Raw genomic sequence first — 26,585 nt, forward strand, 5'->3', positions numbered from 1 at the left:
ATTCCGCTTGCCGGTTCCCATGAATAAGAATGACATGATATTGTATGAAGAGAATGAGCGTCTCAAACATGAGGCTAAGAATCTCAAATTTATGTAAAAGTATTAAAAAAAAATCTATCTCTATTTTTATTGACTCTGGTCTATCTTTTAAGAGATATTCATAGCATGCATCATACCTATTTCTCTTCTGATCATACATAATCTATCTTCTGGTAAAGGTTTTGTGAAAATATCTGCTAACTGATCGTGTGTGTTTGTGAACTCTAACATTATATCACCTTTTTGCACATGATCTCGAAGAAAATGATACCTTATTTCAATATGCTTAGTTCTAGAATGTTGTATTGGGTTCTTTGAAAGATTTATAGCACTTGTATTATCACATTTGATTGGAATGTGATTATACATGAGTTTAAAATCTTCAAGTTGTTGCTTCATGTAGAGAACTTGAGCACAACAACTACCCGCAGCAACATATTCTGCCTCAGCAGTAGATAGTGCAACAGAATTTTGTTTTTTACTAAACCAGGAAACTAATGCATGACCTAAGAAATGGCATGCTCCACTAGTGCTTTTTCGATCTATTTTACAGCCAGCATAATCTGCATCTGTGTAGCTGATTAAATCGAAAGATGTGTGCTTAGGGTACCATAACCCTAGGTTAATTGTACCACTAAGATATCTAAGAATGCGCTTAACTGCAATTAAATGTGATTCTTTTGGAGATGATTGAAAACGTGCACATAAGCACACACTAAACATAATATCTGGTCTACTGGCTGTTAAATATAATAAGCTACCAATCATACCTCGATATATCTTCGAGTCAACTGGCTTACCGGATTCATCTTTATCAAGTTTAGTTGATGGGCTCATTGGTGTTCCAATTTCCTTAGCATTTTCCATCCCAAACTTCTTCAGTAATTCCTTAATATATTTTGATTGATTGATGAATGTCCCACTTTTTGCTTGCTTAATTTGCAATCCGAGAAAGAATGTAAGTTCACCCATCATGCTCATCTCAAATTCTTCCTGCATAGTCTTAGCAAAAACTTGACACATATTTTCATTAGTAGCACCGAATATTATATCATCAACATAAATCTGAATCAAAAGAATATCATCATTTTCATATTTAATGAAAAGAGTTGTGTCGATTTTTCCTCTTGAAAAACCTTTTTCAATCAAGAAACCACTGAGTCTCTCGTACCAAGCTCTAGGAGCTTGTTTAAGTCCATATAGTGCTTTTGTGAGTTTGAAAACATGATTTGGGGAAATATGATTTTCAAAACCTGGAGGTTGCTCAACATATACCTCTTCATTTATAAAACCATTTAAGAAAGCACTTTTAACATCCATTTGAAAAAGTTTGAAATCTTTATAACAAGCATATGCAAGTAGCATTCGAATAGCTTCTAATCTTGCGACAGGTGCATATGTCTCATCATAATCGATTCCTTCTTCTTGATTAAAACCTTGGGCTACAAGTCGAGCCTTATTTCTAGTAATGACTCCAGACTCATCTTTCTTGTTTCTAAAAACCCATTTTGTTCCAATAATAGTATAATTTTTGGGTCTAGGAACAAGTGTCCAAACATCATTTCTTTCAAATTGATTCAACTCTTCTTGCATAGCTAGAATCCAAGATTCATCAAGAAGTGCGTCATCAATATTTTTGGGTTCAATTTGAGATAGAAAAGCAGTATGATTACAAATATTTCTAAGAGATGATCGAGTACTTACACCTTGTGAAGGTTCTCCCAAAATTTGTTCCACTGGATGATCTTTCACAAATTTCCACTGTTTGGTTGCATCTTGTATTAAATTTTGATGATCTTTCCTGATGGCTCCATGTTGAACTTCCTCTATTGCTTTCTCTTTGTTGAGATTGAGACTTTCTGTGTTATTTATACCTTCTGTTTCTTCATCAATAGATTTCTTGGAGAGTGGAGAATTAGATTCATCAAATACTACATGCATAGATTCTTGTACAGTTAAAGTCTTTTTGTTGAATACTCTATAAGCTTTACTATTAGTAGAATACCCGAGAAAAATACCTTCATCAGATTTTGCATCAAACTTGCCTAAATTATCTCTGTCATTCAAAATAAAACATTTGCATCCAAATACATGAAAGTAACCAATGTTGGACTTTTTCTCATTCCAAAGCTCATAGGGGGTTTTATCTAATTTAGACCTTAACATAACTCTATTTATAACATAACATGCAGTACTTACCGCTTCGGCCCAAAAATAACTAGGCAAGTTGTTCTCATTGAGCATTGTTCTTGCCATCTCTTGAAGAGATCTATTTTTCCTCTCTACTACCCCATTTTGTTGAGGAGTTCGAGGAGCAGAAAAATTATGAATAAAACCGTTTTCATCACAAAATGTTTCAATATTTTTATTAACAAATTCTTTTCCCCTATCACTTCGGATACTTGAAATAGTATAACCCTTTTCATTTTGAATTCTCTTGCATAACTTGGTAAAGGCATTATGTGCCTCATCTTTATGAGCAAGAAAGATGACCCAAGTATATCTAGAGAAATCATCAACAATAACAAATGCATAATATTTTCCTCCTAGACTTGCAACTCTATTTGGTCCAAAAAGATCCATGTGTATCAGTTGCAATGGTCTAGTAGTGGAAATATGTTTCTTAGTTTTAAAAGAAGTTTTTGTTTGTTTACCAAATTGACATGCATCACAAATTTTGTCTTTAAGAAAATATGTTTTTGGTAAACCTCTCACAAGATCATTTTTTGAAAGTTTGGAAATAAGTTCCATGTTGGCATGACCTAATCTTCTATGCCATAACCAACTAGTTTCATTTTGAGCTGACAAGCAAATAGCATCTTGTGAGGTAATTTCTTCAAAATCAATTGTATAAACATTATTGTTTCTAAAAGCAATAAAACAAATATTACAATCATGATCATTCAAAATAATGCATTTATCCATTTTAAAAGTAACTGTAAATCCTTTATCACATAATTGACTTATGCTCAAAAGATTATGTTTTAAACCTTCAACAAGTAGAACATCTTCAATTATGAGAGAAGATTCATTACCAATTTTACCTATTCCCACGATCTTCCCTTTCGAGTTGTCTCCAAATGTCACGTGTCCTTCTTCTTTAGATCTAAGATCAAAGAACTTAGTCTTGTCTCCCGTCATGTGTCTTGAACATCCACTATCTAAAAACCACTTATTTTTGCTTGTGGATGACTTCATGCATACCTATAAAAACAATTAAAATGATTTTTCTTGGTACCCAAGTTCTTTGGGTCCTTTATTTATTAGTATTAGAAGAAACAAGATTTTTAGGTACCCATATGGCCCTAATAGTCATTGTATGATTTCTTCTAATAGGACAAGTATGATAATTATGACCATTTCTATTACAAAAATTACAAATAGCATGTGACATATATGAAAAACTTGAATGATTATAATAATATCCTTTTTTGACAAAATTATTTTTATGAAAAGAATTTTGAATATTAGTCTTTGAGGTAGAATGATTATCAAAGAAATTTTTATAAGGTTTGTATTTTTGTTTTGGCATATATCCCAAACCTGCCTTGTCAAAAACACATCTTTGACTACCAAGAAGTTTTTCAAAATTTCTTTTTCCATTCGTAAAGTTTTCAACAATATTTTCTAAATCGGTTTTCTTCTTATTCAATTCAAGATTTTCATCTTTCAAAATGATACTTTCTTTTCTTAAAATTTCAATTTCGTTTGTTAAAGAAGAATTTTTCTTTTTCAAAGCAGTATACTTGATACCCAATTTTTCAAATTCCTCATAAATCTCTTCTAAAACATTTTGCAATTCTTCATATGAAGGATTTTCAATATTATCAAGATTTGTTACCTCAATGTCATCTTTAGCCATAAGACAAAGATTTGTTGATTCTTCATTGCTTGCTTCACTATCTGAGCTACTTGAATCATCATCCCATGTAGCTTTCATTGCTTTTTTGCCCTTGTTTCGATCTTTCTTTAGCAGAGGACAATCTGGCTTGATATGACCAGGTTTATTGCATTTATAACAAATTAAAGTGTCGTTTTTACCTGAATCTTTCTTGGAAAACTTTTTGAAAGATTTCCTCGGAGGAGTTCTATTTTTCTTCAAGAACCTCTGAATTCTTCTTGTTATCATCGCAACTTCTTCATCTTTATCGTCATTTTCCTCATCTTCATCACTTTCACTTTCATGAGGAACAGCTTTAAGTGCTAAGCTCTTCTTTGGCTTTCCTTCTTCTTCTCCTCTTTTCAATGTGTACTCATGGGTGATAAGTGACCCGATGAGTTCATTGACTTCGAGCTTCTTAAGGTCTCTAGCTTCAAGAATCGCTGTAACTTTTGATTCCCAACGTTTTGGTAAAGAGTTGAGAATTTTTCTTACTATCTCCACCTTGGAATAAATTTTGCCAAGAGCTGTCAAGCTGTTTATGATGTTAGTAAAACGAGTGTGCATACTAGAAATAGATTCATCATCATTCATCTTAAACATTTCATATTCATGAGTAAGAATATAAATTTTTGATTCCTTGACTTGCGAAGTTCCTTCATAAGTTACTTCCAAGTTATCCCAAATTTCCTTTGCCGTAGCGCAATTCATTATTCTATTAAACTCATTTCCATTAAGAGCATTATATAATAAATTCATAGCAGTTAAATTTAAAGTATAAAGTCTATCGTCTTCACGATCAAACTCTTCTTCTTCCTTTTTGACCTTTACTCCACCAACCACTTTTGTTGGAATATAAGGTCCATTTACAATACATTTCCATATTTCTCTACCTTGAGCTTGAAGAAATATTCTCATTCTAACTTTCCAGAATGAGTAATTATCTCCACAAAAGAGTGGAGGCCGACTACTAGATTGACCTTCACCAAATGAAGCTGCAATGTTAGCCATAAGATCTTAACTCAAAAGATAGTTAATCTTATAATAGAGCTCTTAGCTCTGATACCAATTGTTGCCCAGATGACTAACACAAGAGGGGGGGTGAATTGAGTTGTATTAAAAAAAATAACAATTATAAATCAAATATATAATATAAAATATAAACAAAATATGAAATAACAATAAATATAAAGAGTAAGGGTAAGAGAGAAGCAAACTCAGTATGTTAACGAGGTTCGGCCCCACTGCCTACGTCCTCGCCTCAAGCTACCCCTTGAGGATTCCCAAATTCACTATTCAACCTCCTTCAGGTGGAGATAGAAACCTATTACACCTTTGAACAACACCGCTACAAAGGATCCGTGTAGAACACCCTCTACACTTGCAATCACCTTACACGTGGTGATTCAACTATTCCCTGTGTAGAATACTTTCTACACACACAAGGGTTATACACACCCCTTTTCTGATACAAAAGCTGATAGTGGGTAGGTTATCAGAAAACACTCCTCAACGAGTGAAATAAGAACAATACAGCGCAAGCTATATCTCTCAAAATGAACAAGGATTAAGGCTCAATGTTTAGAGAAGAGAGAATGAAAGCTTTGAATGAATGTTGTATGCTCTTGGTGTTGTAAATGTGAAGCTCTCAAATGATCTATTTATAGGCATATGAGACTTCATATTCAAATTTAAAAAAGATTCACATGTCAAAGACAACATCATTCACTTTTTCAAAAAATTCAAATAAAAGGTTCTTCTTTTTCAATTGTCAAAGACAACATCATTCACTTTTTCAAAGAATTCAAATAAAAGGTTCTTCTTTCTCAATTGTCAAAGACAACATCATTCACTTTTTCAAAAAAATCAAACCTAATCTTTTACTTTTGGCATATGACAAAATGAGCACACTTTCATTTTCAAAAAATTCAAACCTAATCTTTTACTTTTTGTATAAGTCTAAAAAAGCATCAATCACTTTTGAAAATATTCAAATAAAACATGCACATGTGAAAGATGACAATCAATCATCTTTAATATTTTCAAAGTTCAACCCTTTAATCAAGGCATGCACATGCAAAAGATGACAATCAATCATCTTTCAAAATTTTCAAATTTAATTTTCAAAAATATTCATGCACATGTGGAAAATGTATTTTAATGCTTTATGATAAAATATTAATTTTGAGCATTAATCCTAATTTCGAATTTTGAAGAGATTTACAACATTACTCTATAATTTTAATGTGAACTTGTTCCCTTCTTGCTCATGCTTGTTTCCTTGATGTGCTTGACTCCATTGTGTAGACAACTTGAGCTTGAGACTTCTTTATTCTTTGAATTCATTTGTTATCATCAAAATCCATGTGTAGATTTATAATCACATGAAACTTGAAATCTTGAGTTCAACATTCTGAAATTTGGACACTCAATTCTTATGTGACCATACCCAGAGCATTCATGATATTTCACTTTGTCTTTCTTTTAACTTTTATCTCCATTCCAATTTTCAGATTCATTTTTCTTATCAGAAAATTATTTTCCTCTTTTTGATTTTCCACTATCATTTTTATTAAACATGAATTTTCTAAACTTTCTTGCAATGTGAGCTATTTCCTCATTATTTAAACTTTCTTTATCAGAGGAGTCCTCATGATTTTCTTTTACAGTTTTCAAAGCAATGGACTTACCTTTTCTTGCTTGAGGAAGTGAAGACTCATATGTTTGTAAAGATTCGATTGGCTTTTCAACTTTTATTGTATCCAAATTTTTACTTTCTTCAATAGCAGTAACGTTAGGTCTGAATCTTTCAGGCAGAGACCTTAGGATCTTCCTCACAATTCTTGAATCATCAACGTTTTCTCCAAGATTAAACCTGGAATTAAAAATGTAATTAAGTCTAGCATAAACTCATTAAAACTTTCATCTTCCAGCATCTTAATCTCTTCAAACTTAGAGGTTAATAGTTGTAATTTTGAGTTTTTCACAGTTTTTGTTCCTTCATGCGTAACCTCCAGAATTTCCCATGCTACTTTAGCAATCTCACACATGGAGATTCTTTTAAATTCTTCAGGAGATACAACCATGAAGATAGCATTTAGTCCCTTGCTATTCCAATTACAGTTGTTGATTTCTTTTTTTCTCCAAGCATCAATGCTTGTTGCAGGTTTAGTCCATCCTCGTTCAACAAAGTGCCACACTCGTTCATCTAACGATTTGATGAAAGATCAAATGCGTACTTTCCAATAAGTATAATTTTCATCACTGAATTGCGGTAGGATAGTGAATGATGACATATTGTAGGGGCACGGATCACACTCGGATGAGTAAACCTGGTTCTGATACCAATTAAAATTCCCAACGTACCCCTATAAAACTACGAAATTGTCTACCAATTTTTTTGAACAAATAGGTTAGATCTCAATTGTCAAGATTATGAAACAAATCAAACACTTTAAAGTAAATAATCAAACTTGCAAGATACAACGATTGGTTATGAAGGGAAACCCTTTAAAGAACTCTTTAAAGGTAAAACCCTACAGGGCAACCAAACCCAAAAAAGTCAATCTTATTATTTGAAGAACAATTACAAGTAATTATCAATTACAAAACTTTTACAATTCGACTCTCTTACTTGCCTAGACAAACGACCTGTTTGTCTTCTACCGCAGTAGCAACCAGAACCTTTGACAATTTTCAAATGTTGACTTCCCTTCTAGAACTCCAGAAGCTGAAATCCAATCGATGTTCCTTTACGCTCACAACATGATCACACTCAAGAAGAGATGAAAAACCCCATGAAAATTCTCAAGTGAATTTTCTCTCACAAATGCTCAGAATCTCCTCTCTGGAATTTGTGGCTCAAAAACCTTAAAGAGATACAAAACCGAATCACTTTAAATATTAGATCTGGAAAGAGTCCTAGTTGAAGTGGAATTCTGTGACGCCCCCAAATCCCACATACGCATACGGGGAAATCGAGACGTCGGGATGATGACAACACGGGTTACCACCCTATCGCCAAGTGCCAAGTGTGTGTATAAGCAACAAATGTGCAAAAGAAAACACGCAGCAGATAAACAAAGTCATATAACTAAGTACCAGAATTTTTCTTGGTTTAATACAAAGCCGTTCAAAACATACATAACAAAATATTACAAGCTACAAATATGTTTCAAAACCAACTACAAAGCAAAAACTCCAACTCAAAACCCCGGTGGAGCCGCCTTCTTGGGCTCAGTCTCCTCCTCCTCCTCGATCTCTGCATCAAAATCTATGGTACCAAAAATGGTGCCGCAGGTAAGTAAGATCCAAATGCCACTAGATTAAAAAAAAATATATTAAACTCAAACAATATGCATGAAAGAATGCAAATGCACGTGTTCCATAAAAACTACATTTTTCCACGCACGCCAAACTCCCATTTTGGCCTAGAACATATCCTTTAAACATAACCTCGTCATTATCCTCGATAATGGCCCAAAAACCAAACCATCAGAGCACTGTAGGCGGGAATCGCAGACGGGACTCTACCACTGTCCCTGTTTACCACCATCCCTACGCGTGCACCGTAGGAGGGAATCACAGGCGAGATTCTACCACCGTCCCTGCTTACGATTATCCCTACGCTGCGTGCCTCTGACTCAAACCAGTCAATCCAACCGTTCACATATACCATAAATCATTTGTCGCTTACAAGCCCAGTTTTCATTTTACAAACACATGTACATGCATGGAACTACACGAAAACCCGGTTTTCCCTTTTTAAACATGAACATGCGTGCACTATACAATGCAAACATTAAGGCACAAATATCTTAAACAAATATCAACATCAACCAAACAACTCCGTCCTCAATCCATCCGACCCCTGAACTCCTCAGATTCAGTCCGGAATCAACCAACCAGCCATATAATTTATTGTAAGAGTAAAATATATTTAAATATAAAAGTAGAGTTTTAAAAATACTTACAGTACTATACGATATTTTTCAAAACCTCACAACGTTGCAAATGACGAAGAAAAAGTAACGTAACAGTGTATTTTACACTATGGCCGTAGGTTGTAAATTACCCACTTTCGAACGGGGACAAACCAAGACACGAAATTGATAGGGAATGGTCTAGGGATGTCTATGAAGCTAATGGAAGTGAGCTTTGGCCATGGGTGGCGGTGGAAATGGCGGTGGAAGTGCAAAAAGGGACTGGACTGAGTTGAGCTCGTGGGAGCTGCTTCGGCAACGAATCGGGGCCGAAAATGGGTGGGTTAGGACGGCAAGAGGTAGGAGAAGAAGTGGTTAAGAGATGGTGGCTGGAGGTGGAGCGACGGCGCCGAAAACGGCAAAAAGCAGTGAGGCTTAGATGGGCTGTAGGGGTGATTGGCGGCACGGATGGGGCTGAAAATTGGTGGGGTGGTGCGCCGGCCAGAGGGGAGTCAGAGGGTGGTCTTGGGCAGGAGTGCTGGATGGCAACGGGGAGAGGGAAGGAGAGCTGTTCGCACGCGGGAAGAAGGAGGAAGAAGAAAGAAAGAAGAAAAAAAAGAAAAGAAGGAAAAGAAAAAGAAAAGGAAAGGAGAAAAAAAAAAAGAGAAAAGAAAAAGAAAAGATGAGGGAAAAGTAATGAGGTCCAGTCCTCACTTTTGGAATCCAAAAACTAACCCGACAAAAACGATTTTAAAAATATAAAACGACTAAAATAAATTAAACACCACATCAAATAAAATAAAATCAATTTAAAATACAATAATTTAAAATAAAAGAGCTAATATATTAGTTAAATTAAAAACAGCTCTTTCAGTGAAAATACATGTAAAAATGGGGTATCACAAATTTTGCTGATAGGTAAAGACAGTTGCGAGAATGTTTCCTGATGGATTGCTGAGATTTCGCCATAACGCTTCATTGTAGTTTCTTATCTGTGTGCAGCTTCGGGTCTTGATAATTTCAGACTCTTATGAATTCGAAATACATGTAACTGACTTATATATCTAAACAATCTTATAAACATCTGGATAAACTCAATGTTGTTAAAGATAAAGTCATCTCTGATTTTACATTCATCCAAATATAAACAAATAATGATAAGATAAAGTTTATCATTTTGTCATCTAATCCTTGCCAATTTTTGCCTTTACAGTTTCTTCATCAAATATACATTGTTATTCGCCGATAGTTTTTCATACATACTTGACAAAGCCGCCATGAAATCTGTTATGGCTCTCTTCTTAAGATGGAGGCTCTTCCTATAAAGATAATCCCCGATCTTCATTTGTTAATAACCAAAATCTGTGCTGTCAAACTTCTCGATTTCAATCTTCACGTCTTCTCTAGCCATTGTTCACTTTTAGTCTTGAATTCCGAACCATGGAGCTTTGATACTAGTTGTTGGGAATGATAATGCGAGAAAAACAAACACACTCACACGACATAAGATTTCGTGATTTGACAATTTGTCTATGTCAACAAACCTTTTATGGGATTTTGTTCAAAGGAGATTTACAACACACATTGAATTACAAAACCTTCCCTTTACTCACAATCTCAACTCTCTCTCTCTCTCTAGGGCCCCTCTCTCTCTTGTGCTCACAAAATCTTCATTCTCATTATTTTCTATTCAAACTGAACTCAATCTGCTGCCTCATAGAAAATAACATAACATATTTATATCAAATGGCGTGAGAAACCCTAAGGCAACAACTTTTGAGTTATTCGCTAGAGTAAACTGTCAAGTGTGCTTCGAGTGGACTTTTTGTCTAACATTAGCTCGAACGGCCTATTGAGAGAGCCTCAAGTGAACTCTCTGTCCAACGTTTGCTCGAGCCAACAATTGAGCTCACCTCGAGTAAACTCTAGGGTTGAGCTTTGCGGCTTCACTCAAGCCCAATGTCGAGCGCTACTCGAGTAAACTTTCTGCCTGAATTTTACTTGAGTGCCATGTCAAGCGAGAATCAAGAGAACTTTTGGCTTGATGCCTTCTCAGCTTACAACTAAGCTCCACATGACCCAACATATATTTACTACAACAAAAATCAGATTTAGTAATAGATGAAACTGTCACAAAAAATGAAAAAAACATCACGAAATACATTAGGTGACGGTTATAAACTGTCACCCCCACTGTCACGAAATATGTGTCACAGAATACATATGGTGACAGTTTACTATACAAGCATCACTAAAAATATTTTTAGTGACGGTTTGTGATGTGCCGTTTTATTTAACGTTTGAACGTTTGCTTTTCTGTGACGGTTAGAATCTATCATAGAATATAACGTTCGAATGTAAAGCAGACAAATTGACATCCGAATGAGGGCAAGTAACGTTTGTTGATTACCGTTCAAACGTATTAAATTTATGTTCGAACGTTACGTTCGAATTTAGATTCCAACGTAAAGGAAACAATGTCCGAACATTTTCATCGTAACGTTCAGACGTTCTTTCCAATGTTAAGAAACTTGAATTCGAACGCAATAAGTACGTTCGGAGCTTTGGAACGTTAAAAGTTTAAACATTCGAATGTAAGTATCAATCGTCACTGTAAACGTTCGAATGTGTGTTCGAATGTGAAATACTGTTTACAAGTTTTTATTTACATTCGAACGTACATATCAGAAATACTAAACTCATCCCATTAATAAACATACCAATTATATCATATTACATAACATATTTCATAACCAACAATGTTTGTAATTGTTTTCCAAGTAGATATTAAAAATTTAATACAGTAATAAAATTCATTTTTTTTTCTTTCCTCGTCCACCACGATTTTGTTAAAATGACATAACACGCTCCATTTGCAGCATCATCTCCCGCTGCATTTGCTCTTGGACCTCACTACATATTCTTTCCTCCTGGTCTCTTTGTTGATCCTGCAAACGCATCTCTAAATGAGACTGACGCTCTAAAAGGGACTCCAACTCTTACTGTCTGGATCTTATATACTCATTCTCGCGTCGTGCAACTTTTAACTCGTTGCTAAGATTATTAATTTGTGAAGTCAATGAGATTGAGGAGGATGAACCGGAATACTTGAAAGATCATCCCAAACCTCTTGCCATACTAGAGTTGGGCCCGAGCACTTGTGTGAAAATGTTTATGTTACTAGTAGAGGATTCCCTAGAAGCTGACTGCAACTCCATCATTTTTCCCTGCAGTTTGAAAGATCAAAACACACAAATTAATAACGTATTAAAAGAAATATAAATAAAAAATAATTTAACCATATGTTGCATAATTTATTTAACAATAATGAACACCGCTTACATAATTAATTGCAGCGGCAGGATCCATCCACTCACTATGCTCATTAGTGTGAGCAGCATCATAAACATGTACAAGGGAAAAGTTTCCAGGATCATCACGTTTCTAACAAAACGACATTAGCAAATTTATTAATTGTTGTGTTAGTACTTATATAAAAGAATAACATGAAAATAAACGAATTATATAGTTTATTAATTACCATTTTTTAGCAAGACGATGGAATGATCTTGAACTAGCACGATGGTGAATAGTCAGAGCGGATCTATTATGTGTATTTGTAGAACTTAAGTGCTACAAATGCACATTAAGAATGTTAATTGTAATATATATATACATATAAGATAAAAAACAAATATTAATGTCAATAATTAATGGAAATAAATCTAGAATACCTGATATTCTGGAGATGCAAAAAAATCACAACATTTTATCCAGTCGTCTAACTTCATCTGTTGGAAAGGTGACTGTGTAGCCTCTTCAAACGACTCAAACTTCTTGAAATGGTTGTGACATCGTCCCTTGTGACATCAGAATAGTGTAGCAATTAACTCATTCACAGTTCTCAAATCCTTGCTACGACCAAAGTCGAGGTCAAATTCATCCTAATTATAAATTAATTAGGTAAAAAATATGATATACTAATGTAGGTGAAAGAAATGAACTGTCAAAGTAAACTCACCAGCACACGACTCTGAATGTGTTCCTTAATCTCATTCGGCACATCTCGCCAGGAGCGCACATAAAATGGAGCATAAGCTCGGACTACTGTACCAATATAGGAGGAAAGCGTTGCTGCACTATCATCGCACTATCATCTACTCCTCCAGTAGAATTATCAGGAATTGTGACTTTCAGTTTGCCATGCCTTTGATTTTTCTCAAGTGAGATGCCGCGTGTATAGCCACGACCGCGACGAGCGAATGCATCAACTAATATAGATAATGTGTCTAATTTTTATACTAATATAGTTATTGAGACAAAAATATTAAATATATAAATATTTAATAACAACATTTCCTTACTAGTAGGTGTCGACTGGGCATCATTCTCTGTAGTGTTAACTTCATCTTCAGGAACGGACTCTTCAGGTGGGGATTCCTCAACGAGTTCGGGACTTGGACTTGGTGGAGGAGGCACATTTCTTCTTTGTCTTTTTGGCGGCATACTTGAAATTAATTATATATACCAAAAATATTTAATTAGATGAAATTAATTATTATTATAAAAATCTATACTCATATATGAATAAAGTTTTTAGTACTTTTAGTCTTCATCTTCAGATGTATTTTCTATGCTTGTTTTAGAATCTCTCTCTATAACATCTTCATCATCATCATCAACCTCTTCTTCGTCCTCCTTATCCACTTCCCCTCTAGATTCTTCTTCGTCTTCTTCTTTTGACTCTTCTACTTCTTTCTCACTTTCTTGAATTGAATGATCATTTAATACAGACGGATCAAGATGGATGAGTGGGACGTCATCTCTACATAAGGGGAGCAACTCGAGTGCACCAAGGTCAACAAATAAGTTAATACCTCGTCCATCTTCTTGGTAGGCCTCTACATTCGGAGTGTCATCTTCATCTCTACTAGTATCGTAATATGCATTCATTCCTACTTCATATATATTTCGAGGAACAAATTTTTGTACGACTCGCCAAGTTATCTCTCCACTATCTTCATCAGCATTTTTCATTGGATCAATCAAGTAATAGATTTGAGTAGCTTGATAAGCCAATACAAATGGATCATCTTTGTACCATTTATATGCAGTATTTACACTCGTAAAATGATTATCCCTATATATCGAAACCCGACCACCGCCTAGATCCCACCAATCACATTTAAAGACATATGTTATAGACCCACCAAGATATTTCAATCCGATAATATCACGAATGACACCATAATAATCAATATCATCTGTTCCATGACTACCCTCGACCAACACACCACAGTTTTGAGTCTTTCTATTACGTTCATGGTCCAGAGTATGGAATCTATAACCTCGAACCGTGCATGCAGTGTATTGAAGTGCTCTATTTGAAGGACCACTGGCCAATGCATACAATTCAAAAGAGACAGATTCGGGATCACGAGCACGTTGTTCCAGAATCTAACAATTCAAATAATGTTATTAATCAAATATTACTTAGAGTTAAAACTTTTATAATCTAACATATCAAGTAGGGTTTAGTTCATACACGTTGTTCAAACCATCCAGAAAATTCTTCCTAGTGTCTTGCCACTATATTCTCTACGCCTTCCGTCTTAAGTTTGTCCATGTGCTCACTGTACATATATATGCAAAATCATATTATTTTATATCACAAAAGTTATATTTAACCTCATTGAATCTAGAAATATTTAAACCTTTTACAACGACATACCTGAGATAGTCTTCAATCTCCCGACAATTATTTAGCACGTACCACCAAACTTTACCCAACTCTGTATCAAATAAATCATAACCCGTTTGTGCACCCAAGGGTCGTACATTCTGAGAAAACACTGATAACTCACGAGGAGGCGGAGCAGTAAGATCAGCATTTCGCTCTTGATGATTAAATCATGTCTCAACACCACGAAGATATAAAGAGCAAAATGTTAACCATTCATCATGTATATAGGCCTCTGCTATTGAATCCTCAGTTCTGGCTTTATTCGCAACAGTGCGTTTCAGTCGACCCAAATATCTTTCAACTGGATACATCCAACGAAACTGCATCGGTCCACCCAACATTATCTCCCGGGGTAAATGTATTGTTAAATGGACCATGACATCAAAAATTACTAATATTTGGGTCCACCCAACATTAAACTACTTATTTATTTCTTATTTACTAATATTATACACTATATTATCCATATAATTTGTATTATATTAGTTCTTAATCTAATAAATTTTAATTGTTATAGTAGTTCTATATTATACTATATAGTACTTATTTATATTATATTTACTAATACTATACTATATATTAGATTAAGATTTGTATTAGGGATTCTTAATCTAATAAGACTTAATGTTATATTATAATATAATTATATATTAAACTACTTATTTATTTCTTATTTACTAATATTATACACTATATTATCCATATAATTTGTATTATATTAGTTCTTAATCTAATAAATTTTAATTGTTATAGTAGTTCTATATTATACTATATAGTACTTATTTATATTATATTTACTAATACTATACTATATATTAGATTAAGATTTTTATTAGGGATTCTTAATCTAATAAGACTTAATGTTATATTATAATATAATTATATATTAAACTACTTATTTATTTCTTATTTACTAATATTATACACTATATTATCCATATAATTTGTATTATATTAGTTCTTAACCTAATAAATTTTAATTGTTATAGTAGTTCTATATTATACTATATAGTACTTATTTATATTATATTTACTAATACTATACTATATATTAGACTAAGATTTTTATTAGGGATTCTTAATCTAATAAATCTTAATGTTATTATATAATTTCAAATATAATAAATATATTGCATATATTGCACAACAAATAATCACATTACATATTATATATAATATGTATATATATAATTTCTTTAATCACACATATTACACAAATAATACACAATAAACTATATTTCAAAAATTTGACAATAACAATGAATCAACAAAATTGACAACAAAATTTAACAATAGAGTTTAGTATAATATACCTTGTGCTCACAATATCCTCATCTTGCAAATCACAAGTTTTCAACAATCCACAACAAACAATCCTTCAAAAAACGTACAAAATTAGGTAGTTAAATACATATAAAACAAATTGACAAATATAATATAAATTGTAAATACATTAAGCTTTGAAAAATTTACCTTACTTTCTCCTTTAGGAGGAAAAAACAAATACACAACAAAAATAAACACAAAATGTCTCCCTAACTCAATCTATCTCACTCTAACCCTCTCTCACTCTAACACTAATTCTATCCTCTCTCACTCATCTGCCTCCTCTTCTTCCTCTCTCTCTCTCTCTCTCTCTCTCTCTCTCTCTCTCTCTCTACAACTGATCTGTGCGCACTCAAACCCTTTACGCACGGGATGAAGTAGATGGATCTGCTTTCTTGTGCGTGAAAGTTTTATATTCTGCTTCTAATACAATAAACGTTCGGATGTTCATTAATGAACGTCCGAACGTTTCACTATCTTGCTAACGTAATATATTTAACGTTCGAACTCTAAGTTATTCTGCCCAAATTCTGAACAATACGTTCAAACGTTTAGGGGTTCCAAACTTAAGCGGGAAATCACCCGCCCATTTTTCAAATACGTTCAAACGTATAACATGTATGTTCGAACGTATTTGTATAATAATGTTATATATTATTATATCTTATATTATAGTATTTCATGTAAACTCAATTTTCATTGATTAAGTGAAAAAATAATCTTTATTAATTGTATATTATATATCATTTATATAATATAGTAAATCCCCTATATATATAGTAGTATATATTAATACTATTATATAAATATATATTAATAGTATTATATATTATACTATTAATATATAATATATAATATATAATATATTATAATGTACCCTTATATAATATAGTACTATAGTCTATATATAGTAATACTATATACAAAATAGTCTATATATAGCATATATACTATATACTACTATAGTAAATCTTGTAGGATATTCTTCTTGGATTTCCAGCCACTATTGATTGTTAAACCTTAAACAACCACCATAGAAACATTCCCCACAGCCTATAGGGTAGTTTTATGGTTTTTTTTTTTTCGAAACGTGCATTTCGAAGCTTTCGAAAATGGCTGAGTTGACTCAGCCATTTTGTCTCGTACGTTCGAACATTACAAAACAAACGTTCGAACATGTGATGTTTAAGTTCTTTACGTCCGAATGTTACGTTGTAACATGTAAAATTTAACCTTCGAACATTTTTTATCCAACGTTTTCAGTGAATGTTGGATAAAACATCTGAACGTGTGATGTTTCAAGTTCATTACGTGCGAACGTTAAGGTTTAACATTCGCACGTCACTGTGCGAATTTATTAAATGTACTATCGAACGTTTAAATAGTACGTTTGCAACGTAAATCTGATCCGAACGTCTTATTTATACGTCCGAATGTTCTATTTAAATACGTCCGAATGTTCTTATTTATACGTCCGAACGTTTAAATATGACGTTCGATAAGTACGTTTGCACGTAAATAGAACATTCGGACGTATAAATAAGACGTTCGGATCAGATTTACGTTGCTTAGTACGTTCGACCATTTCTTCGAAGTTACATTCGGACGTCATTTTGTTATATTAGTTTGACTAAGTACATTCGAATGTTAATGGTTTACGTTTAATTTTTAATATTACGTTTGAACGTGAAATCATTGTACATTCGGACGTAATTTATTTCTAAGTAGCATAAGTTTATAGTTCGAATGTCAATTGTGTAACGTTCGAACGTTTCTTTATTTAATTTAATTTATATTTTCTCCTCTTCTTATAGTCTATTTTGGGTATTTAAATAGTTGAATTTCTTAATATATTTACTGTCAAAGTTATGCAAATTTATAATGATGATATTTTAATTTTGTATAATCCATATATGTCGTAATATGTATATATATATGCAAAAATTTAGGAATTTTTTAATTATATTTTAACTTGTATTTTTTTTTCCTCAGGATATGGCTCACTTTATGACAACAAGGAAACGAGGAAGGGATGAAGGCAATCCGGACATTGCTTGGCTTGGGGCACGAACTATCATGGGTGAACGAGAAATTTTGATTAATCAGTTCGATGAGCTCAGCTAGGAGCGAAAGATGCTCAGAGACGTCTTTGTCACGAGAGGCTGGGTCCCAATTTGCACATTGAGGGGAAAGATTTACCCCTCAATGGTCTGAGAGTTTTATATTGGGATGGCCACCATGCCTAACGATGCAAGATCCCATACCCTTAGTATACGTGGTGTACAGTTTGAGTTCTCGGCGGATGTTATCGACGAGTTACTCCAGATTTCCCGGATACTGCCTGAGGCGACAGCTGCTCAAGCTAGTGACACAGTAGCTACATTTGCTCCTGACACATTTGAGGCAGATCCAGCCACTTCTGCTTCATCTACGGGCCCTGTTGACACTATGCCCAGTGCACAGGAAGATCGGCCTGAAGGCGAGGATATTGCTCCAGAGGTTGGTGATGACGAGCGGGATCAGGATTTCTACATCCTCACCGGCACAGACCGCACGAAGCTGGATAGGCCGAACTCCTTCAGCCAGAATCAGTTGCAGCCTTTCTTCCGCATGTTGCAAATTTTTGTTACAACAAATATAGACCCTGTGGCACATAAGACCACATTCAGTCGGGCTCGCGCACAGTTCTTTATTTGCTTGGCACGTGGAGATCCCATTGACTTGCCACTCATTATATTTGAGCGGATCCATTACGAGGCCAACATTGTTACGACGGAGTCATCATCAGCCGCCTCTTACTAGCCCGGGGAGTGCCACGCCAGGCGGAGGAGATGGTACTAAACTAGATGAGCCCCATCGACATCACCACACATCGTCGGAGCATTGCATAGGGGAGAGGCTCAGCTCGGCGTCATGCTGCTGCTGCTGCTATATCAGATCTTGTTCCTCCGACCGAGGCTGGGGCCGTTGTTGCTCCCCCGTCTGCGAGTACTAGCCAGCAGCCGGCGACTGCATCTGCAGGGGATATGCAACCTGCTTGGGTTGATGCAGTGATGACAGATGTGAAGGAGCATATAGACCGACAGATCGATAGACAAATTGCACATATAGATCAGGCTGTCACACATCTTGCAAATCATGTAGATGTGCTAAATAATAAGGTTGAGACATTGACTGAAGAGTTTCGATCTTTTGTAAACCAGCGGTACTTCTGAATGTCATTTGTTATTATATAATCATATTTTGTTTTCTATTTTCGACATATGTAATTGACAATATTATTTAATGTATGTATTGTAGCTTAATTTATACTCTCAATGACGATTAATATTATGCAACCTTAATATTAAACAAATATATATTATGATTAATTTTTACAAACTAAAATATAACGTTCGAACCTTACAAATATATGTTCGAATCTTGTGGATACGTTCGCATGTATTTACATATAACGTTCGAACGTTGGCGCTAAAATTTTTACGTTCGCACATAAATATGCGTAACGTTCAGATGTTATTGTGATGTGCGAACAAATTAACTAAAACGTTCGAACGTTAAAAATTTCTGCCCTATCATTTAGTGATAGTTCTCACAAACCGTCACAGAAAATGACTTTTAGTGACGGTTTAGAGACTGTCACTATCTTCAATCCGTCACTAAAACCTATTTGTTGTAGTGATTACCTTCATATTTCTCATGGGTTTCAATTAAAATATATTAATCTAATTTTATTAAAAATTGTGCAAAACATTTACAATAAATGTGTTTGTATTATTTTCTGGATATGTCAGTCAACTCTTTGATATATGGCCCAAAATAACCCAAAGAGTGATAATATTAGAGATAATAATTCCACCAATTAATATTGACTTATCTACTACCTTGATCATATATATATACATATGATATACATACATATATACATATATATATATGTACATAATTTATCTAGTATTAACTCATCTTCTATTTGAGTATACAATCTAGTTTTTATAAGTTTTACGGTAGAAATTGCTCACTTAGTAGTAGTAGAAACATGAAGAGTTAATATTAGACGAATTAACATGTCAATCAAATAATAAAATTTTGACTTTTTTGAAATTGTTAATTCTTTGCATATCTCAGATCAAGTAGACATATCTTGAAAATTTAGATGAGTCAGTACATCAAGTTCATAATGTTGCGTGGAGTTAGGTGTGGTGAAGTGAAAAGTTATAGTAGGGTTACGTGAGTATTGGGATTTGGGAGGATAATTTCAATAAAAGTTTTGGGAGCCTGAGTATTGGGGGCAATTTTAATTATATAAAAAAATTATAATTATTTACCTACTATACCGCCCCCTACCTTATAACTAGTTCCGCCCCTGTTAATTATATGCATAGCACTTAGGAGTTATGAGCAGTTATATATATATAGATATTGTGAATGTGTGAGTCGCAAAGAAGTAAGAACACCAAACTATAGCTAGAGAGAGAGAGAGAGATGGGGAGTCACTCCGATGACAGCTCGGCCTCTTTCGTGAAGAACCCGACGATTAAGTTCACCAAACTGTTCATCAATGGAGAATTCGTTGATTCCGTTTCAGGTTTTCAGCTCTTTATAATCTCTCTATCTATCTACTTGATCACCACATATTTCTTCATAGATTTTCCAGTTAGCAGGTTAAATTATATTTTCACTCTCGTCCTTCCTTCTGTTTTCTTCCCAACTTGTGTACGTAGTTTATTATTTATGATATATTGATCAGGCTATCATATCATGAGAAGCATTTTGTTCAAGTACTAAAAGCCGGAAAAGAAAGAAAGAAGTACTTCATCTTATAAATCTTTACAGATGCGTAGGCCACAACCTGAATGTGGAGAGAGGGAGAGAGAGAGAGAGAGAGACGTCTGTTGTCCTCAACTCTCACTGTCAAACAAAAAAGAGGAAACAAAAAACCTAGCTGGTCCAGTCACTATGGCTAATTTTAGAGCGTCTAACTTTAGAGAGAGATGGCAGCATCATGGCCTATAATATTTAATATTATCTGTAGTATTTTTAAGCTGTGAAGCAAAGTTTTGAAATTAGTTAAGTTTATAGTTACGGATGAAGTACTGGAATTGAATATTTTGATATTGATATATATGTTTAGATGTATTGTTTTAGCTTTTAAGATAGAGATTAATTGGATAAATTATATATATAAAACCTATATTTTAAAATAATATCAAGACAACTCTTAAAAATATATATATTGAGAAATTTAATAATATTTTTTAATATAAATTTTAAAAATACAGATATATATAAAACACATATTTATTGATATAGTTATTTTATTTTTAAAACCATAATAAACATACCGACTGGACTGACATGATGCATAATTTTTATAAAGCAGTCTCAGGAGTTGGTCCAATCAGGTGTTGCGGAGTTTTAAAAACACAAAAAAACACACACATATATATATATATATATATTTTTACTAGACAAGATGGAGTTGGTCCAATAAAATGTCAGACATTAGATGACAAGTCAAAGGTTAAAGGTGTTTTGACAGCGATAGGACGGAGTCTCGAATGGAAAGGAGAGATTAGAAGATATGATAGTTGATTGGACTATAAAAATATAATTTTATTCCTCATTCTTAATCTTATTTACAAAAAACTATTCCTTCAATGTTTAACTTAATTTCGGATTGTAATCCAGCTAGAATTAATCGAAATTAAACAGAGCCGTCAAAATTTGACCCGAAACAAAACAAATATCTACCCCATGCCGGTTACTCTTTCAGCACAAAACATTCCAACCATTCCAACTACAATGAAACGATTTTAAAAACTTTGGTGCGGAGCCTAAAGGAAAATTGAATACCGTTTTTTGGTCTTTGCATTGCATTGGACCATTTAAATTCTATCATAGTCAAACAATTAGGGTTCAGCATCTCCATTAAATTTATAAACAGTACCTTTATTTTGAATTATTTTTCTTTCTTATTTAAAAAGAAAATTGTGAAATTATTAGAGACAAGGATATGGCAATACTCATGAAAGTCCACTGACCTGTCTCTTGCAATGATATTTCCATTTTTACACAAGATTAATTTTAAATATAGATAATTTTAGTTGTTTACGTTAAATCTGGGTGAATTTCCAAATGCAAATAGGAAAAACTTTCGAGACGATTGATCCAAGAACAGGAAAAGTGACAGCGAGAATTGCAGAAGGAGACAAGGAAGATGTTGAGTTGGCGGTGAAGGCTGCACGTCAGGCCTTTGACCATGGTCCATGGCCTCGCTTGCCCGGCTCTGTATGTGCGATTCTCTGTAGTCCTTTATCTCATGTTTTGATGTCTATATATGGAGTTTTTGATATTTTAGAATCTTTTCTTTCCTCAAACATCTAAAATCATTTAGATTAATCTAAGAAAATTCAGATTAATATAATAAAATTCTTGGTATCACAAAATGTTTTAAACATAAAAAAACTTCTCCCAAATCCAACTACTTAAGGTAGTTGGTTAGGTGATGTAAATTGTTTAGGTACTTAGTTGTTTTTTATTTATTTATTTTTATAAAGCTGGTAGTTGTTTGATAAACAAAGATTACAAGGTAATTTGACTCTCCGCTACTTGGTGCTAATTCATTGGACCAAGACTCTGCAACATCTAATGTAAATTATCGTTTCTTTTTCCTCTTTGGCGGGGCTATATATGTAGGAGAGAGGAAGGATAATGATGAAATTCGCGGACTTGCTTGAAGAAAATGCAGAAGAACTAGCTGCCCTGGATACCATTGACTGTGGGAAGTTGTTCAGTGTTGGCAAAGCGATGGACATTCCATATGCGGCAAACGCCCTCCGTTACTATGCTGGTGCAGCTGATAAAGTTCATGGAGATGTGCTGAAGATGTCGCGTGAACTTCATGGATATACTTTGCTAGAACCTATTGGTGTCGTGGGGCACATTATCCCTTGGAATAACCCTATCTTCGTGTTCTTCATGAAGGTTAGTCCTACTTTAGCCGCCGGATGCACAATGGTCGTCAAGCCTGCCGAACAAACTCCTCTATCGGCACTCTACCATGCTCATCTTGCTAAGCTGGTAAGGGTACATGAACAATTTAGGCATTCTTCATACTGCCAAATGCCATTATTAAAACCTTTCCCTTTCACCTTTTTTGTCACTCTTGTCAAGGCTGGCATCCCTGACGGAGTGCTCAATGTTATAACTGGATTTGGACCTACCGCCGGGGCTGCGATAAGCTCCCACATGGACATTGATGCGGTACGCAATTTCTAGTTTGTCACTAAGTAGTGTACGCACCACCTTGTCTTATTTAGTTTCGTGAGTATTCTGAGAAAATCTTTCAGCCAACTAATTTATTGCTCTAATTTGTGTGTGAATGTTCTTGAATCTGCCATCCTTGCACACAATTTATCAGGTCAGTTTCACTGGCTCCACAGAAATAGGACGCAAAGTAATGCAGGCTGCAGCAGAAAGCAATTTAAAAGTGGTTTCTCTTGAATTAGGAGGTAAGTCACCCCTTATTATTTTTGATGATGCTGATGTAGATATGGCCGCCCAGCTAGCAATCTTTGGCATCATGTTTAATAAGGTAAAATAGTTTTTGTGTTATTTTAACAAATTGGCATTTTAGAAAGCTCTTTTGTATAAAAAGGTTACTCAAATAACATTTTTTTCCAAATTATATATATATATATATTTTCCAGGGCGAAGCATGTGTTGCCAGTTCTCGTGTTTATGTTCAAGAAGGAATATATGACGAGTTTGTGAAGAAACTAGTGGAAAAGGCAAGAGCTTGGATAGTTGGGGATCCTTTTGATCCTAAAGCTCAACAAGGACCTCAGGTATGAAGTGAAGCTTTAATGTATTTCTAAATTTTGGAGGAAAGTACAAAGGAACAGAATAGCAGACCATGCAGCAAACAAGAACATGAAATTAAGGAGACAATCCAATTCCAGGAATTGGAGGCTTGAAATTCCAATAAAACTGCAAAGGACCCAAGTAGTAATAATAATGGAAAGTGTCAAATGCTTTTCATAGAAATCTTACAAAAGTAACTTAACTTGTTTTCATGTGATATATTATCTACTTTACAATCAAAGTAATTATACAATCTGACATATCACATCAATTCATGTGATTAATTTGTGAATTTACTTTTGTGTGAATATATATCTTTTTATAGATAAAACATTCGTCAATAATAATAACCACAGTAACAACATTTGCAATAAAACATGGTAAGCCTGACAGTTTTATATTAGCAGGGTATGTTCCTATAAAAATGCTCTGTTTTATATTTATGTAAACTGTACAGGTCGATTTGAAGCAATTTGAAAAAATCCTTTCATACATTGAGCATGGCAAGAGAGAAGGAGCGACCCTTTTAACAGGGGGCAAGCCCGTGGCTGATCAGAAGGGATACTACATTGAGCCAACAATTTTTGCTGACGTAAAGGTATATACTTTTGATCAGTTTAACGTAATTTAATCATTTAATTTATATTCTAAACGACTAATATGTCTTCTTTTTTTCATTGTTATTCTTGGTGACTTTCTCAGGAAGAAATGCTTATAGCGAAGGATGAAATATTTGGACCAGTTATGGCCCTTGCGCAATTTAAGTGAGTACAATTTCCAGTCCCCTCTTCTTCTTTCTCCAAACACAACTTTTGCCATGAAAATGTTTACTTACAGTTACTATTTACAAATTTCCAAAACACAATGGGTATCGAGATAAATTTATTATAATGAGCAAAATGTTTGTTCCCTCCAACTTCGATTCCACATTTACCCAATCTTTTGGTTTCATGCAGCTCTAACTTTTTATTTTCATGGTCCTAAATTTTAGAGGTGCCCCTTAACTAAGCTTATATATGTATAAAAGCGATCTCAATACTTTTGGCTTATGATCTCATGAATAATTACGTACAGAACAATTGAGGAGGCGATTAAGAGGGCCAACAGCACTAGATATGGCCTAGCAGCTGGCATTGTGACCAAGGACTTGAATGTGGCTAACACCGTCTCGAGATCAGTCCGTGCAGGCACCATCTGGATTAGTTGCTATTTTGCTCTCGACAACGACTGCCCTTTTGGAGGGTATAAGATGAGTGGTTTTGGAAAAGATTTTGGATTGGAAGCCCTTCACAAATATCTTCAAGTTAAATCTGTTGTAACTCCCCTTTATAATACTCCCTGGCTTTGAATCAGTGATTCCCCTCTCAGGTCTGCCAAATCATGTGGACAAAACTACAATAATGTGCAATAAATGGAAGTTATGCGTACTTCTTGAGTTGATCTGACGTACGTATCTTGGGCTCATTGCATGTCTTGAGTTCTGTATCTGGGTCAGCTCAGTGTCTTGACCTACCCCTATACTTTTACAGCTTCACTGCTTTATCTTCTCGATCATCGTTAATTTCTGTAATCTGTATATCAATATTTGATTTGCAAATTAAATCCCCTCATTAGTTGGAATCTAGTATAATGTATAGGGCTCTGCAAAAATTTAAAAATTTGACTTTGATTCCGATATTTCCTCTGGCTTTGAGTCCAACTTTGACTCTCTCGACTCAAACTTTAATAAAAATAGGTATTATTCATATAACAAGTCTATAACTTATATAGCTAAATTCAAGAATATTAATAGACTAATAATCAATGTGATAATTATTAAAGAATAATCCTAAGTGAAAAGTAGCTAATAATGAGTCATGTACCTACCATGTATAATATATATATATTGTAAAATTATTAATTTATTATATAGATTTTGATGTAGTAGTATGTAACTAGATTCTAATACAAATATTTAGCTTGTATTTGAGTGGCTGATTATGTTTCCTGTTTGTAATTTATTCTGTGGTGAATGACTAGATGATGAACATTAACATTAGACCATAATGACTCAGGGCTGCTCTTATTTTTTAGTTGTTGTCTAGGGCCTTGGTTGTTAACTTCGGCCTTGGCTAAGTGGTTGGACAATCATTTTATACTTTGTAGTTGTTATCTAGGTTCTTGATTGTTAACTTGGGCCTTTTTTTTTTTTTTTTTTTGATGGAAATATGCTTCATAGCATTCATTCATAAAACGAAGTTACAGCTATGACATATAGTCAACTAACGCAACTGCTTAGGAGCTTCCCCGTCAACAAATTTCTTTGTGATGGACTTTGTCTAAACTTCTACACCCTCTCTCCTGACAGCAGTCAAGAGAGAAAGCGCTCTGTCGACGCAGAGCTAAAACAACCACTCTTCCGAAGAAGAGAGGTATACCCACTCTCCACCCTCCCTAGGAGGAGAAGCACAACAACACTCTCTCCTCTTAAAGAGGAAGAGTACCAACACCTACCTCCCCAAAAGAGGAGTAGGACTAACATCCACCTTCCTCCAAAAGGAGGAGTGGGACTCTAACCATTCTATATTATTAATAAAACTAAAAATAGACTAATAAACCAAATACATTAAAACCAAAATGGGCTGCAAGCTAAAAGGCCCAAGCCCAACGACCCGGCTTGTAAGCAGAAGGGGCCCGACCCGTTAGGGTTTCACTCTGTTGCCGCAGCCCCTCGTCCTCTGCATCGTCCCTGTCCGATTCTCGCCCAGCATCACAGAGCTCCCATCAACAGACGATTCTGAGGACTGCCAATGCCACATCCTCCACGCCG

At 34.4% G+C, this 26,585-nt stretch overlaps 2 protein-coding genes across 3 annotated transcripts; one reads left to right on the top strand and one right to left on the bottom strand.

The window, feature by feature from the left end:
* Positions 1-219: 219 nt before the first annotated feature.
* LOC122306491 lies at positions 220-4,897 on the bottom strand (the record flags this gene model as incomplete). Its single annotated transcript, XM_043118921.1, has 3 exons — positions 220-1,689; positions 1,960-3,204; positions 4,298-4,897. Coding segments are annotated over 3 exons (3,315 nt in total), but the record flags the coding sequence as incomplete, so codon positions are not given.
* A 15,442-nt stretch (positions 4,898-20,339) lies between these two features.
* On the top strand, positions 20,340-25,240 carry LOC122306904 (aldehyde dehydrogenase family 2 member C4-like). 2 transcript variants are annotated; one of them, XM_043119469.1, is made up of 9 exons: positions 20,340-20,498; positions 22,059-22,201; positions 22,610-22,993; positions 23,087-23,176; positions 23,334-23,507; positions 23,623-23,760; positions 24,234-24,374; positions 24,479-24,540; positions 24,851-25,240. In XM_043119469.1, exons 1-9 carry the CDS (start codon positions 20,396-20,398, stop codon positions 25,122-25,124), a joined length of 1,509 nt encoding a protein of 502 aa, XP_042975403.1. In that variant the 5' UTR covers positions 20,340-20,395; the 3' UTR covers positions 25,125-25,240. The 2 variants fall into 2 exon arrangements, with proteins under 2 accessions (XP_042975403.1, XP_042975404.1); XM_043119470.1 differs by lacking the exon at positions 23,334-23,507.
* The last annotated feature ends 1,345 nt before the right edge of the window (positions 25,241-26,585 follow it).

Source organism: Carya illinoinensis, chromosome 4 (genome assembly GCF_018687715.1).
Source record: "Carya illinoinensis cultivar Pawnee chromosome 4, C.illinoinensisPawnee_v1, whole genome shotgun sequence".
NCBI classification, from domain to species: Eukaryota; Viridiplantae; Streptophyta; class Magnoliopsida; order Fagales; family Juglandaceae; genus Carya; species Carya illinoinensis.

Bases quoted from the DNA above. Each gene is read 5' to 3' on its own strand.
- LOC122306904 (XM_043119469.1), top strand. From the start codon at position 20,396: ATGGGGAGTCACTCCGATGACAGCTCGGCCTCTTTCGTGAAGAACCCG. The intron at 22,994-23,086 runs GTAAGGGTACAT...ACTCTTGTCAAG, and splicing joins ATGCTCATCTTGCTAAGCTG to GCTGGCATCCCTGACGGAGT. The intron at 24,541-24,850 runs GTGAGTACAATT...AATTACGTACAG, and splicing joins ATGGCCCTTGCGCAATTTAA to AACAATTGAGGAGGCGATTA.